The 15,407-nt window shown below is 40.2% G+C and overlaps 1 protein-coding gene and 1 long non-coding RNA gene across 4 annotated transcripts in view; one reads left to right on the plus strand and one right to left on the minus strand.

Annotated features, from left to right (window-relative positions):
• Nucleotides 1-9,848, plus strand: part of RASEF (RAS and EF-hand domain containing) — a gene marked incomplete at both ends in the record, with an annotated part of 82,478 nt that extends 72,630 nt beyond the window's left edge. The window contains 3 exons of the mRNA XM_079706404.1: nucleotides 1,338-1,457; nucleotides 3,871-3,947; nucleotides 9,743-9,848. Of these exons, the coding sequence (XP_079562530.1) occupies nucleotides 1,338-1,457; nucleotides 3,871-3,947; nucleotides 9,743-9,848 (303 nt within the window). The remainder of the gene's footprint in view (nucleotides 1-1,337; nucleotides 1,458-3,870; nucleotides 3,948-9,742) is intronic.
• The window catches only part of LOC307054606, a 39,696-nt gene that overhangs the window by 9,515 nt on the left and 14,774 nt on the right, over nucleotides 1-15,407 (minus strand). Inside the window, exons 3-4 of one of the 3 annotated variants that reach the window (XR_013810946.1) lie at nucleotides 14,429-14,533; nucleotides 4,411-4,597 (exon numbers count right to left, since the gene is read on the minus strand). The exons of the other annotated variants lie outside the window; for them this stretch is intronic. This is a non-coding gene — a long non-coding RNA (uncharacterized lncRNA). Of the gene's footprint in view, nucleotides 1-4,410; nucleotides 4,598-14,428; nucleotides 14,534-15,407 lie in introns of those variants that run through there. 3 annotated transcript variants of the gene reach the window in all.

Consider the following 15,407-nt stretch of genomic DNA (forward strand, 5'->3'; position numbering starts at 1 on the left):
CACCTGAAGGATTTCCTTTATTATTTCTTAAAAGGTAGGTCTGCTAGCAACAAATTCTCTCAGATTTTGTCTATCTGGAAACAGCTTTCTTTTGTCTTCATGTTTAAAGGATGGTTTTGCTGACTCTATAATTATTTGTTGACTTTGTTATACAGCAGAAACTAACACAATATTGTAAAGCAATTGTACTCCAATAAAGATGTTAAAAAAAAAAAAAGAATCCATACCTAGACACATCATGGTTGAACTGCTAAAAGCCAAAACAAAGAGAAAATGTTGAAAGAGAAAATTCACTCATTGTGTACAGAGGAACCACAATACAATAATGACTCATCATCAGAAACGAGTCCAAAAGGCAGTGAAGTGGCATAATTTCATTGTTTTTGAGGCTCATTTCTTGATGCTGTGTCAGGTGTGGTACCAAAGTGGATGAGCACCTGGATGTTTTTAGGCATCACAAAGAGTCATTTCTCAGTGAGGGCTGCTGCTTCGCTTGTTTAGGAGCTATAAACCTGTTTTTCTAGTCAGGTTGTCTTCTGTTCTCATCATAGCCTGCTCAGGGGGATGTGTCCTTACTGACCCCTTCGTTTTACAGATAGGGAAATGGAGGCAGAAACAGGAAGAGATTGCCTGATTTCATGCAGCCGGCGAGCGGCCAGGTGGTGGGAGGGACAGTCTCAAACTTAACTCTGCCTCTCACATCTTACATTCTGCCAGCCAGCTCCTCTATGAATGCCGGGACAGACAGTGCAACAGTATGCATGTGCTGATTTGGGAGCATTATCCTGAGAATCTGTTACTTTGAATGACTGCTCCTTGACTCTTCACAAGAAAAATGTTGACATTTAGGGCCTTCTTATTTTGCTTTTGTTGTAAGCCAGCTAGCAGCGAGTGTGGAACTCTCAGACTCCATTTTTGTTCCATTATAGCTGAGGGAATATTTGTGTGTTTTGTACCTGCGATAATGAAGTTGTCTTGTAATCACCACTGTTTGGAGTGAAAATTATAGAAAATTATGTGGGCACTACAGCCAAATGTAACTCTGGGGTTGTGCCTCTTGAGTTCGGTATTAGTTTGTATAGTGGCAAGGGTGATGGAGTCAGTTTGGACCACCCCTGGCCCTTACAATGTCTTATTTAACCTCTCTGAATTTCAGTGTTCTGATGAAATGGGAAAAGGTTTGGCTCCTTTTAGAGATATTTTGAGGTTTAAAGATATTGTCTGTACATCATGTGGCATATAAGGGGCATTCAGAAATGGTAGCTGTTGTCGTCATCAACCTCATAACTTGTCCAGTGTTTCATGTATGCACAATTTCTTTCTTTTCTTCATGGTAGGATGCAGCCCATAATAGCATTCCTATCATGTTGGTAGGAAACAAGGCTGATCTTCGTGATGCTGCTGAAGCGGAAGGACAAAAATGTGTCCCAGGGTACTTTGGAGAAAAACTGGCCATGGTAAGAGTAAGAGTGGGTCCAAATTGGGAGGGACCTTTCACTTCTGTCTACATTTGCTGAAGAGGCTGTTTGACAAACTCCACTCTGTTTGATAAGTCTTCTGTCCCTATACAGGCAGAACTCCCAGTGGCCCCCATCCGTCCCATGAATGTAAATAATTACACCAAGAGTTAAATCCCTTGTGGAGGTAAAACAGTCACATGATCATTTTCCCCCACTGAGTATCAATGACAAAGAGAATGCAAAATTATCCTGTCTTCCTCCTCACTCTTCCCCAGTTCCTGGAATCCTTCTCTAGTCCTGGAACCTAGGTAAAGGAAGAAGAATGGGTGTCCTGTTTTGAAAAGATGGGTTTGGTTCCAGAGGGTCACTGTGCCAAAGGGCAGCAGATGGTGCAGTGTGTCACCTGGGTAAAGGGGTGAAGAGAATTGGAAGACTCATTCTTTTCTCTAAGATTTGTAGTCAGTTGGAATAGTATAAAATTATTTTTGGCTATGCATTTGTACAAAGGATGGACCTCATTTCTGTCCAGATTATTATTGTGGGCAGTGTTTATTCTCTCATTATTATCATTGTGTCAGAATGCTATGTGGCCCCTCTTATGACTTGTCTTACCCAAACAAGGAACCAGATGCTCCTTAGGTCAAATATGAAGTTCTTATCATAACAGTCCGATCTGACATTGCTATCACGTTGTCTGTCATCAACATGAAAGGACTGCTCTGTAACACATACATGTGAACTTTAAAAAGAAGTTTCAATTCCACTATTCTAAGTTGGAATTGTTTCTTGTTTTAAATTTTAGAACTGTGAGCCAAATAATGATAAACATCAAAACTAGGCAGTGAAATACAGAAGAGATCCATTCAACACATATTTAATTGTATCCACCATGTGAAAAAGCACTTCATCGTGAGCTAAGGGTAGAGAACAAAGGAAACCGTCCTTGTCCTCACGTAGCTTACTGTCTGGGGGAGACAGATGTTAAACCCATGTAATCCACATATTCCCCTAGAGAGCTCATAATTCCTGGCCACATGCCAATTTTATTCCCTCCCCCATAGTTTCTCAGGTTTCCCAAGGTTTGCTTATTTATTATGCATCTCATGTCCTCCACCCTCCTGCATCCTCAAAGGCCATCTCTATTTCACCCTATAACATCCTGGCTATGAAATTCAGCAGCAGCACTACCCATTTCTACTAGAAATACATTCAATTGGTGTATTTTTTATATTTTCTATGGATTTGGGGGCTCATGGGTAAAGGTTTCACAGTAGCCTTTCCCTATTGTTTGGTTCTTCCTTCTCTCCCTGCTCCAGAGCACCCATCACATCCTGCCCGTATCCCACACAGGACTGTGTCGCCCACACCCAGCCCCACAGCACACATAATTTTCCTTTCCTAAAGGAAACTGTCTCCAGCTGTTAGACAAAGACACACAAAAATAACCTCATCATTTACAACTGCGGCAAGTGCTATGCTGGAAAAATACATGCATCAAGAGGTTTTACAGTAGGAAGACCTAATACCAACTTTTCAGAGTTAGAAAACAATCTTAACTTCAAGGGAGGATTACCTAAAAATCTAGAAGGTAGGTAAAAGTCAGCCTGGGGAAAGGGTTACTAGGGATATGGGATAACCTAGGTAGTGGTAACAGCAGGTGAAAAGGTCCTGAGGTGGGAGGGAATTTGGAGTGTTGGGGAAAGAGAGGGACGGCCAGGGTAACTTGAGCACTATGAGTAAGGGAGAGTGGTGGCAGGTAAAACTGGGAGGTTGGCTGGGGCCACGTACAAGCTAGGCCTTGTCGGCCAGGTAAGCATTTCAACATTGCTTGAGAGGGATAGGAAGCCTCGAAAGGTCTGAAGCAGGAGAGTGATATGATCAGTGATTGTATGTACAACCACTGGGAGGTTAAATAATAGACTAGAAAATGTCCATTGGTTTTAGCAACACAGGCTGCTGAATCTTGATAGGAAAAAATGATAGGGTGAAGCGGGGGCGGGATGTATGTTAGCTGCCAGCCAAAAGGAGACATATTTTTGATGGACATTTAATTCCTAAGTGGTTACCTTAAGCTATCATTTTTCTCTCTCTCAAATTATTTGATAGAGAACATTTGGTAGTATGTGTGACACTTGGATATAAGAGCCTTAAACCATGAAATTTTGTACTGTGGGATTTTTTTTTTTGGATGCAAAATAAAAATCCTCTTGACTAGGAACTGTTCCTGACATAACTAGGCTCAAACCTGTTTTTTTTTTAAAGTCTTGAAACTCAATCCAATTTTTTAACTATTAGTTTTAGCATACTCAACAGGGCAATATTTTTATTTTATTTTATTGGTTTTAAAAGCGAACATTCCAGGAAACCTAATCAAAGCCTTCATTTAATGGTATGTATATGTTTTTTACAGACCTATGGGGCACTATTTTGTGAAACAAGCGCCAAAGATGGTTCGAATGTAGTGGAAGCTGTTCTCCACCTTACTCGGTAAAGTTTTGCCTTATATTTGGAAAACTGGATGTAGGATTGACTTTTCACTTAGCTGTTGTATGTGTCAAATTTCTTGACCATAATGTGAATCTACATTATGGGAAAACAATGTCTTGTCTTTCAGTAGTGGTTGGAGAAACAAACATAGTTTTTATAAAAAACTGGTATGCTGCTTGTTCACTGTGAACATTGGAAAAATACCTCTACTGCCAAACAAAGCAGGTGCATCTGAGGTGTCATTGACATTTCTGCAAAATGTCCCCACAGAGCTAATAGTTGACATGTGTGAATCACTTCTAGGAACCAGATATTAAACACAAGAGACTATTATGAATATAACTATCTATTATATTATGACATTTTCCAAGGTAAAGGAAAAAGAACTCAACAAAACAAATTGTATATCATGCCAGTTGGAAGCACTTTGTTTACATTATTAACCAGGTAATTATTAAGCTAAGGCAATGGTGTTAATAATAAATAACATTTTGGGATGTGGATTAGAATGAAAATTGCATCATTGAGGAACTTGGTTTTAACTGTATTTTAATCCTTGCAGTATTCTTAGGAAATAACAATGTTTTCTGCTGGATTTACTTCTTCTGCCTAGTTTTCTGCCACAGATGAAAAGATGATTCTTTGCTGATCTAAAGGGATTCAATACGCCCCCAAAAAAGAAAGAAAAAATATAAAAATGCGCATTAACAAAATCCAGCCAATGATCTTTAATTGCTGACAAAGCAAAAACATAATTTTAGGCATGTAGAGATTTGTGAGATGATTTGTGAAATTCTGATTTTGTAAGAATCTTAACTTTAGTACAGTAAGGGGCTCCGTGCTACCTTAGCTTCAGGCAGGGAGTGCTGAATTGCTGCCTGGGCTGAGCAGGAAAGGATGCTGCAGGCCAGGCCCTCCGCATGGCTGCTGGCTTCTGCCCAGCACGTTGGAGGACTGTAGTATCAGGAGGCTCAAAGTCCAATCTTAAATCTATCCTGAACAGCTGTGGAGTCTTGACTAAGTCCCTGTCTTGCTTTAGGCATCTCTAATCTGTACAATGAGGGAAAGGGCTAAAGAAAATGATCCCTAAGGCCCCTTCTAGTTCTGACAGCCTATGATTCCATATATAATAGCCTGGACTCTACTGAATAACATAATCACTATTTAACGTGGAATTGTCTTGTGGGGTCATGTTACAGTTAAATGACTCCAAATTGCCCCGGTCACAACCCGAGTGCAGAATCGATCCTCTTTATTATATCATAAAGATAGGAGAGCCAACGGCCTTTTCTCCTGGTGCTCCTGCTGGCATGTTGGGTCAGCCCAGCAGCCTCCCTGTTTACAGTGTAGCTTCTTTACTTAAAACACCTGTGTGCAGGAGCAGTCTGATAACATTGTGAATCACTTATCAAGGAGATTTTTAAATTGTTGCTATTGCATTATGGGCTGGTTTGAGGCCTCTAGGTTAGTTATGTTAACAATGTGTTAAATAGGAAAATTATAAATAAACCAAACATGTAAAGACTTTAATCTGCTTTATACTGTGTCATCAGACTGCTTGTCAAAGTACTCAAGTCTTAAATGAAAATGGTATCGTTTCCACAAATAAGATTACCACTTTAAAAAGTTTTACAGCTTTCAGAATGTTATGTATAATAGTAACTCCCCTTCATACCATGTCATGTCATAAAACTTGAACTAGAACAGTTTAGGGGTTTGCACTGTCTGAAACAGTATTTGTTTTTGAAGGAAGGCCATAAATGTTTGGTTAACAACCTGAACTCCTCTGCTTTTTCTTGGAAAAACCTCTCTATCCCAGGAAAAGTTTCTCCTAGAAATGCAGTTTCCCTGTAGGGCTGATAGACGTTCATTCCAACCATTGTCCACTGGTAAGTAAACCTGCCATCACTAGAGCCACAGGCTTGAAACATTTTTCAATAGATTCAAGTACAACAGGCATTAAACTGGTCAATGGCCTAAAATTTGAGAAAAACACAAAAAGCTCGGGCTGATGTATCAGTTCAGCGCCATTGCTGAGCCCATTGGGGATAAATCTGTCCATAAGATTGAGTCATTTAAAATGCAGTTGTTAAGCATATGGCAGTTTGGGGTGAGGTAATTTAATTTTCCCAGCCTTAAACCTGTTTTAGATGTTTGGAATTATATCTTCCTGATTTCCTTAAAGTGGGAGGTGCCTGCATCTTTGGTAGATTAAAGAAACTGAAGGCCAGGTGAACTATATGGGTACCTATTTTTTCTCCCTTAATATCTGCTTTCAGTGTTCAGTAATGTCTGCATTATTATCATTTCTGCTCAGCATGAAAGCCCTGTAGAGATATCAGGGTATGTAAGATAGGCTGTGCAATTTAACATTAGAGAAAAAAAAAGAAAACAAAATACATGACCAGGCAGCCATATGATATGTAACTTACAGAGGCCTTTTAGACCTTCCAGAAGGGAGAGATTTGAGTTGTCTTGTGAAGATGCTATCTTTACTAAACGCACTATACAGATAAGAAAATTGAGAATTAGAATGCTTCATCAGCTTGCTCAAAGTGACACAGTACTAAATGGCAAAATTGGGACTTTTCACTACTCTGAATTTCTGGCTTGCCTTTTAAATGTTGGTAATCTCAGGATTCTATTCTGCACTCTCTTCCTCTTACTCTTTCTCTGTCTGCCTAATGTCTTCCACCCCCATGGTTTCTAGAACTGTGTCTAGAAGGTGACTTCTAATTTCTGTATTTTTAACTCCCATCTTTTTTTAAAATTCCACAACTATATTCCCACCCACCAACAAATGAAAATTCCATAGGCATGACTGATCCAACATATCTAAACCCTAATGTGTTCATTTTTCTTTAAAATTGTTCCTTATTCTATACTCCGGTTCTCAGGAAACTACTAACAAACATTATCATTCAAAAAGAGTAACCTAGAGTCAGTCTTGGCTCCTTCCTCTTTCTTCATCATCTGCCTCTAGTGGGTTCTGGGGCCCTGCTGATTCAGTGACCTCTGCAATCTTCCTTCGATCCCTCCCCCCCACACACCCTGTTCTGCTTCAGGCTTCAAAATTTCCTACCCCGTTTAGTGTAGGAGGGACCTAAGTTTCTGCCTCAGAGTTTCTCCAACATCAGTTCATCCTCCACCCTGTAATCAGGGTAATCTCTGTAAATAAAAATCCAATTAAGACCTTCTTGCTTGCACCCCACACTGGTGCCCTACCTACAGCATAGAGTCCAGCCTCCTTAGCAAGTGGCTAATGGTCCCCCAGAGCCCAGTTCACCTACCTTTCTATTTGCATCTCTTATCTTGCTTCCCAAATGAATGATAATCTATAGACACAGCAAACTTTGCTTCCGGTCATAGCCAAGTTCTTTTATGCCTCTTTGCCTCTATACATGCTGTTCCCTGCACCTGGAATCTCTCTTCCTCATTAAATGAAAGTGAATTCCTATCCCACCAAGAGGTCAGCTCCACTGTGCTTGTGTGTTAGTGGCTCTTGGGGACCTGGTAACGATTTATTTAGAAGACATCTGGCTCTCTCTCAAAGCTCACTAGTTGAGAGGGACTTCCCTGGTAGTCCAGTGGTTAATACTCCATACTCCCAATGCAGGGGGCCCAGGTTCAATCCCTGGTCAGGGAACTAGATCCCGCATGCCACAACTAAAGATCCTGCATGCTGCAATTAAAAACATCCCGCATGCTGCAACTAAAGATCCCCTGCGCCGCAAGGAAGATCCCGTGTGCCACAACTAAGACCCGGCACAGCCAAATTAAAAAAAAAAAAAAAAAGCTCACTAGTTGAGGATCCCAGAGTTTGGCATAAATTGGACATTTGTTGAATGACCAAATGGTCAAGATTTTGCATTTGGAAGTTGTATTAGTTTTCTATTGTCACTGTAACAGATTCCTACTAGCCTAGTGCTTTAAGCAATAAAAATATAGTTCTGGAGGTCAGAAGTCGGAACCAAGTCTTACAGGGTGTTATGGGGTTGAACTGTGTATCCTCCTTTTTCTCCTGAGTCTTTATTTCCTCATCTGTGAAGGGAAGACAGCGATGCTCACCTGTTACCTGTCAGCATGTGTGTGTGTGTTGTGTATATTAAATAAGGACTATGTGAAAACATGTAACATAGCATGTATTAACTGGTCTCCAGCAAGAACCAGTTTCCCTTTTGTTTCCTACTCACAGTGCAGTGGTTTTCAAAGGTTAGCACGTATCAGCTCCTTTTGGGGCTGTGCTGACCAGTTTAGTAGCCACTAGCCACCTGAAGTGTGGCTAATCCAAGCTGAGATGTGCTGGATGTATTAAATAAATACTGGGTTTTGAAGATAGTATAAAAATTGTAAAATACCTCATTAATATTTTTATTGGTAACATGCTAAAATGATATTTTTGTAATATTGAGTTAAATAATATATGTTAATAAAATTAATTTCACCTATTTCTCTTTACATTTTTTACTGTGGCTGCTAAAAAATTTTAAATTACATATGTGAATTACATTCTATTTCTATTGAACAGCATTGCTGTGCCAGGAATATGCCAATTCCCAGGATCTACTGCTCTGTAACAAGCCACCCAAAATGTAGTCGCCTAGAACAACACCACTTTTTATTTTTTGAAATTACCAGAAGTGACTGGATCTCACTGGAGGGTCCGTGACTGCTCTCCCTCGGGCGTCTCCTGCATTCGCGGTCATGGACACCGCTGTGGCTCGGTCTGATGTCTGCGGCCAGGGTGCTCCTCCCTGTGGCATCTCAGCCCCCAGGACCTCTCTGCTGCCCTCTCTCCAGTGAGGAACACTGGGCTTCGTAAATGGCAGCTCAAAATGGTCAGGCCTAATGCCTGGCTTGGAAGTTTTAGCACACCATTTCCTCGCCATTCTATTGGTCTGAACAGTCACAGAGCCGGTGCTGACCACGGGGGAGTGGCACAAGCTTCATCACTTAATGGGGGGCACCAGACACTGACAGCGGAGGCAGAACTCTTTGGGGTTGTCTTGGGGACAAGCTTTCACATTCTCCTTACCCACAGAGTTTGCCATTCAGCTTGTCTAAGGTGGGACTTCAGGATATGTGTATTTCACAAGCATCCCCAGGGATAGGAGACTTCCCTAGGGGGCTTTCATAAGATCATGGAGATCTTTGGTCCAGTGTTGCCTCTAGCAGTTATTTCTAAAAGAAATTTAGGAAGAGGCAAAAGGAAGACATTTTTTCTGGATTTTAACCATTGTTGTTATCTCCACTATCTTGTATAATTACAGAATGGTTATAAAGTCATCATTGCTTTTGTTAATGTTAAGCATTAGCTGGGGGTGGGAGCCAGGTTCCAGAGTCCTAAGGAGTGACCTGTGCGTGTGCAGACTATAAGCCATGCAGAACCACAGGAGAGAGCAAGAGTAGTTTGTGTGTGTGCACATGTGTATAGGAACCTGGGCGTGTGTGTGTAAGTGCATGCGTAAGTGTGTGGCCTGGTACTCAGAATGTGAGCGCTGGAGCCCACCTGCGTGGCTGGAATCCCAGCTCTGCCACTTCTCCAGCTGTGTAACCTAAGGGAAATTTCTTAACTTTTTTTTGCCTTTGTTTCCTCACATATAAAATGGGGCACAACAAAATCACATAGTTGTTGTGAGGATTAAATAGGTCAACACCTACAAAGCACTTAGAGCACTGTATGGCACACAGCAAGTGCTCAGCGGTGCTGTTTTATTTCTACAGAGTTGTTTATGGTTCCGTTTTATACCTCAGCAATCTCCTTTCTCTCTCTGTCTCTCTTTCTCTCCCTCCAGGGAAGTGAAAAAAAGAACCGATGAGGATGACAGCAAATCCATTACCAATCTGAGTGGGACCAGTTCCAAAAAGTCAACCCAGATGAAGAATTGTTGCAATGGTTAAATCCAAAAGATCCTTGGCCCACGAAGCCTTCATTCCCAGAGTACTGAATGTATGTGACTTATTTGCTTCCTACATGGAGTGGTACATCCTAAGGGCCCTGTCATATGGAGAGTTAGTGTGGGAAATCTGAACTGTGCTCTCAGGTCCCTCCAGAACCTCGGCTCTTTTTTGCTACGTTTCAATGAGTGATTTGGGCCCCCTGGTTAAATATACCTGTCTTATCCTTACAAAGTCTTAACAGATAATGTGTAAATGTTTTTAAAGTGGTAAAAAAAAAAAAAACACATGCTCAGATCAAAGCTATAGAAGAAATTCACTGACGTAATTAGGTTCATGTGGTAAATAACCTATGACATTTACTTCCAATATTCAATACTAGAAAACTAATAAAAGGGGGTTACCATCCTAGCTTTGCTGTAAACTAGCCTTGTGGTTTCAGACATGTCGCCAACCCACATTAGATCCATTTCCTCATCTGTAAACAAGCAGCTTGGCCTTTCAGGCCTCGGCCCTCTCAGCTCTGTAGCTCTTTAAGGAGTGAGAAGGAGAGCATGATGGCCCACAGTTAATAAGGACTCTGCTCGTCTGTACTTTTTAAATATTGGGGTATTAATTTTTCTCACTTCTTGTACAAGAACAGAATTTGAGAAAAAATGGTCATGTTTTAAGCTCCAGTGGAGACAGAAAAATCTATTTTTTATGTATAAAGAAAGAAAACACAATAGTTGTTTTGGGGGACAAAAATAGTTTGTATATAAAAGAGGGTGTTTTTAAATCTCAGAATACTTATAAAGTCAATGGTTTGAATTCACTGTTAAAAATTCTAATGAAAAAATATAAAGCTACATGCCACTGAAAATACAATGCCCAGGAAAGTTGTCACACTTCACTTAAAAAAAAAAAAAACACCAGCAAGAGACTGCCAGGGGCTGGTAAAAGGGAGGAACTGAGAGTGACTACTAATGGGTCTATGGTTGCTTTGCAGGATGATGAGAATGTTCTGGAATTATATTGTGATAATGTTGCACAACTTGGTGAATATACTAAACCCCACTAAACTGTATACTTTAAATGGTGAATTTTATGGTATATGAATTATATCTCATTCAAAAAATATACTAGTATTGATTTAACATTTTGCTGAATGAAAATATGCATGCTCAAACCTCCCCATGCTTTACCCATGGTTTAAGAGCATAATCTCCAGAATAATGCAAATCCCCTATCTCCCTGGTTGCCAGCATTCTCCTCCTTAAATAATGAACAGTGAAAGAAATGTTATGTGTAGTTTTGGAAAATCACCTCTTTTAAAGAGGAATTGTGGTTAGGGTACAGGTAACTCAGAGTCCTTTGTCTCAGGTGATTAGGGACTCATCCTCACCAACAGCCTGATAGGTTTTGCCCTCCTAGAAGCCGTACTGCCTCCCAGACTTCCCCACTGAAATGTCTCCAAAAGCCAAAGGAGTCAATACCTGACCCCAGGGTGGGTTAGCAAGGCATGCTCTTTGGTTTTTGCTTTTGGTTTTCAGTGGCCTGAACCAGCTAAGTTATTCCCAACTAGAGTCTTGAACTTACCTTTGTTCATAGGTCCAGGCCCCAAGTAGCCTGCTGAAAAAACTTAAATAACAGCTCTTATTTATTGTAATACATAAGCTAAAAACATCCCTCTTGTAGAATTAAAACAATTCTATTTATGATTTTTATGATCAGACCTTAAATTTTCCAAGCTTTTTTTTTTTTTTTAACGAAAATTGGCCAGTATGTTAGCACACAGAAATTATAAATAGCCACAACGTCCGTTTGGCTTTTCAAAGCGTGCCTTCTCTCTACTGGTGAGATCTAGTTGGGTTTTTTTGGGGGTTTTTTTTGTTTTTTACTGGAAAGTTGGTTCTGTCCTCAACAACTCTACCATGGATTCCTGTTTTCTGTTTTTTGGTCCCAGGAGAAAAAAAAAGTTTACATTTTCTACCAAAAAGAATGCCTTGCTGATGGGGAATTGTCAAACTGAACCAGGGAGGGATGGTTATTTTTGTGCCATGTTGTGATGAAAGTTTTGCCACTGCTGTTTGCCTAGGTGGCATCTATAGAGCCTAGGTTAGAATAGACCTGACACCTGTGTTGATATATGGTACTCAAGTTTAGGTGTTTGGTGCAATTGCACAAAACTGTGTTAGTATACGTTATTGTGTTGTCTTTATTTATTTTCCCACAAAGTGTCTATATTTGTCTTACAATCTGTATATAATAGTATACCTTTGATACAGAAGTATTATCTTGGTCTTTGCTTCTGGGTTGTACAGCCAGCACACCCAAATTGATTAGATTACATAGGTGCCTGTGATAAACAAAGCAGTCATCTTTAACTAATTGAACCTGAATAGATATTTTTGCAACAAAATCCAAATTAGAGACTTATAGCTCCGGTTAGCAATCTTGTTTAAAGAAAAGCTACTTATAGCTCTTTCAGTTGCCTTGCTAGGAAACCAAGATTACTAACATTTGATTTCGTGAAGGTGTTCTCAAATTTAGAGTATATTTTTGGTAAGAACAAAAATAGCTAATGTTTTTAACTTGAACTTAATTTGCTACACTTGCATAGTTCTAATGCAAGTAACTCACCTTGTCTCAATTTTTCCTTGGAGAGCTTTTAAAATCACAATTATACTACACTCTTTTTTATGTATATGTATCCTGACACATTGGATAATATTTTAGTTTTGTCATGGAAAAGAACATTGGCTATGGAGACATTTTTCACTGTTAACTTTTAGCCTTATGCATTTTCATAATTTATTTTTTCCACTTGCTGCTTTATATGACATATGTGACATTTGATTATTTAATATTAAATGTGATTTGCATGAAGCCAAACCATACAACCCTCTTGCTGAAGATAAAATTGAGTTTAAAGATATTTATTTTCATATTTGTACAGTGATTGATTGGCTTCAGAGTCACGGTTTTTGTGGGCTTTTATTGTATATGTGTATGAGAAATTTCATATGTATATATTAAGAAGGCCTCTGAGTACTGAATAATTATTTTATGATTTTGATTTACATGGTTTACATTTTCATGGTATCAGCTATATTTCGTTTATACTGTTTATTTCTCTTCAAACTATTAATAATTATCCCATAAAGTGTAATTTTTATAGCAATGCAAATGTCTAAGGAACTACAAATATTTTCTACATCATAAATTCAATAAAGCATGCTTGCTTTGGCCTTCTGGTGTCTCCTTCAGCTTTGCTGTGGGCATCGCTGAAGTAATGTTAGTCCTACAATGTGCCTACATGAAACCCTGCCTCTAAAACACTGGCCTGGGCAGCTGGCTGGGAGAGAAAAGGATGAACACATGGTGTGTGGTACTGTGGCACATCATGTCATCTCGGCCAGTGGGGCTACAGGTCGACCAGCTTGGGGTGTGACAGCCAGCAACAGTAAGGCTTTCGGAAAAATTTCAGGACGTGCTCTGGCAGCTCTCATGACCTCAGGGGTTAGGCCCCTCCTCTGACACCCCTGCGTGGCCCCCCACCCTGCCTAGCTAACTCCGCTCATCCTTCTGCTTTAGTTTTAAACATCACTTCCTTCAGGAAGTTTCCCTTCTCAACCCCAAGCCAGGATGAGGCTGCCTGCTTTCACCTGTAGAGCACCCTTTCTAACTGGTCGGCATCCTTATTGCCCTCATACTTGTTTAACTAGACATGTCCTCTGAGCTTTATCCCTCTTGTCTGCTGCTGCCTTCCCTCTGCTATACACAGTGCTTGAATGGGAAATCAAAGAATTAACTGTTTAAAGGCAGGCTTTGCAGACTTTCTGCAGACGCACATACACAGAGACATACATACGCAATAGACAAGGACAGTATAAATAAGAGGCAACATATTTGGGTGGCCACAGGTCTGAGCTCTGCAGCCAGCTTGCCTGGGTTTGAACCTGGCCTCATGTACCTACTAGTCGGTAACTGTGAATAAGGGGCTTAATCTTTGTGTACCCCAGCTTCTTCATTGGTAAAATAGGGGTGACAACAGTACCTTTCTCATGGAGTGGTTGTGAGGACTAAATGAGTGTACGTATGGAAAGGGCTTAGAATAGTACCTGGCACTTTCATCACCCTCAATGAAAAAAGAAAAACTTTTGAAGCACCACTGATCACATTGGTCTTGCTCAGGGCCCTGGGTACTACCATCAATATGTGACAGAACTTCCGAAATTTACCAGATTACGTGGGGGAATGGGGCATTGTAGAGGATTCACTTGGACATAAGTTCATTTACCTCCCACGTATATTCTTGGTATTTCATTAGGCACAAAGTTGGGGTATCATATAGGATAGAGTATTCTGTAAAGAGTAGATTAAAAGAGAAGGAAATCACTGAGAGAAAAATGAGGGCCTGAAAGTTAGAATGGAAAGTTGTGAATGGAGTCCTTATAAGTGTATGCTCTCCATTTATTAAGAGGTGACTAGATGAAGTAGTTGAAAGGACGAAGAATGTAACAGAGCTCTGACTAGGCTTTCACATCTAAATGACAGTAAATATGGTGGTGGGTATTGGGGTTATTTAAATGGAAACTAACCTTTATACTATGACCAACAGCCTGTTGACAAGGATTTCCTGTGTATATATCCAGAAGTCCACAGGATGGGAATGAATCTCCAACAAAGCATATTGTTTTGCAAGCCTTAAAATAAAAAATAATATCTTTTATTTCCAGATCTAGACATTAAGATGTTTTCATAGCTGAAAATGGAAAATAGGCACAAATGCTTCAACTTGAATTACAGGTTAAGATAAATTTTCAAGTGCAAAATTCTAAGAATAATTACCCAGTTTTAAATATTTTTCTGCATTTCAGGTTTATTTGTGAATTTATATTTCTTAAATTTCCGTAGAGTGGGAATTTAGTTGTAAGGCCCATTACCTCATGACCTCTCAGGCTGGCAGTTCAGGAACCATGTTTCGTGGTATTTGACATACATTTTTATAGAGTCCCTCACTGTCCTTAGGATTTGGGCTTTCTGAAAATTTCTCAATCCCAGTTTTCTGGCACATCTTCCCATTGCTGTGCAGCAGGGTAGAACTCAAGAGCTGGATAAAGATCTCTTCAGAGGAAGTTTTATGAGTTCCAGTGTACTTTTAGGAGTAAAACTAATGCTCTTTAATTCACCACAAATTAAACAGGTATATTTACTCTTAGATAATATCCAAAAATTTCTTAACATGACCTCTCAGGCCCTCTGTGATCTGACTCCTAACTGTTCCTTTGCTAATTCAGTTATGTTTATTGAGCCTGACTGTGTCATGGGTGCAATTCTAGACCCAGGGGGTGCAGAGTGAGTAAGACAGATCTGAAGCCGACTACGTTCTGGTGAAGGCTGACAACAAACTTGTAAACAAAGAAGATCCACATTCTGCCTCCTCCCCCTCTTTCTCCACCCCAAAGTCCCCCGTCGGGCACAGGAAACTGTCCCTCCGTCAAGCCTTGCTCTCGCCCCTCCAGCCCTTTACTCAGCTCCACTTTCTGCCTGGAACACCACTCTGTCTGCTCTCGTCAT

The sequence above is a fragment of the Hyperoodon ampullatus genome (assembly GCF_949752795.1).
Source record: "Hyperoodon ampullatus genome assembly, chromosome: 6".
NCBI classification, from domain to species: Eukaryota; Metazoa; Chordata; class Mammalia; order Artiodactyla; family Ziphiidae; genus Hyperoodon; species Hyperoodon ampullatus.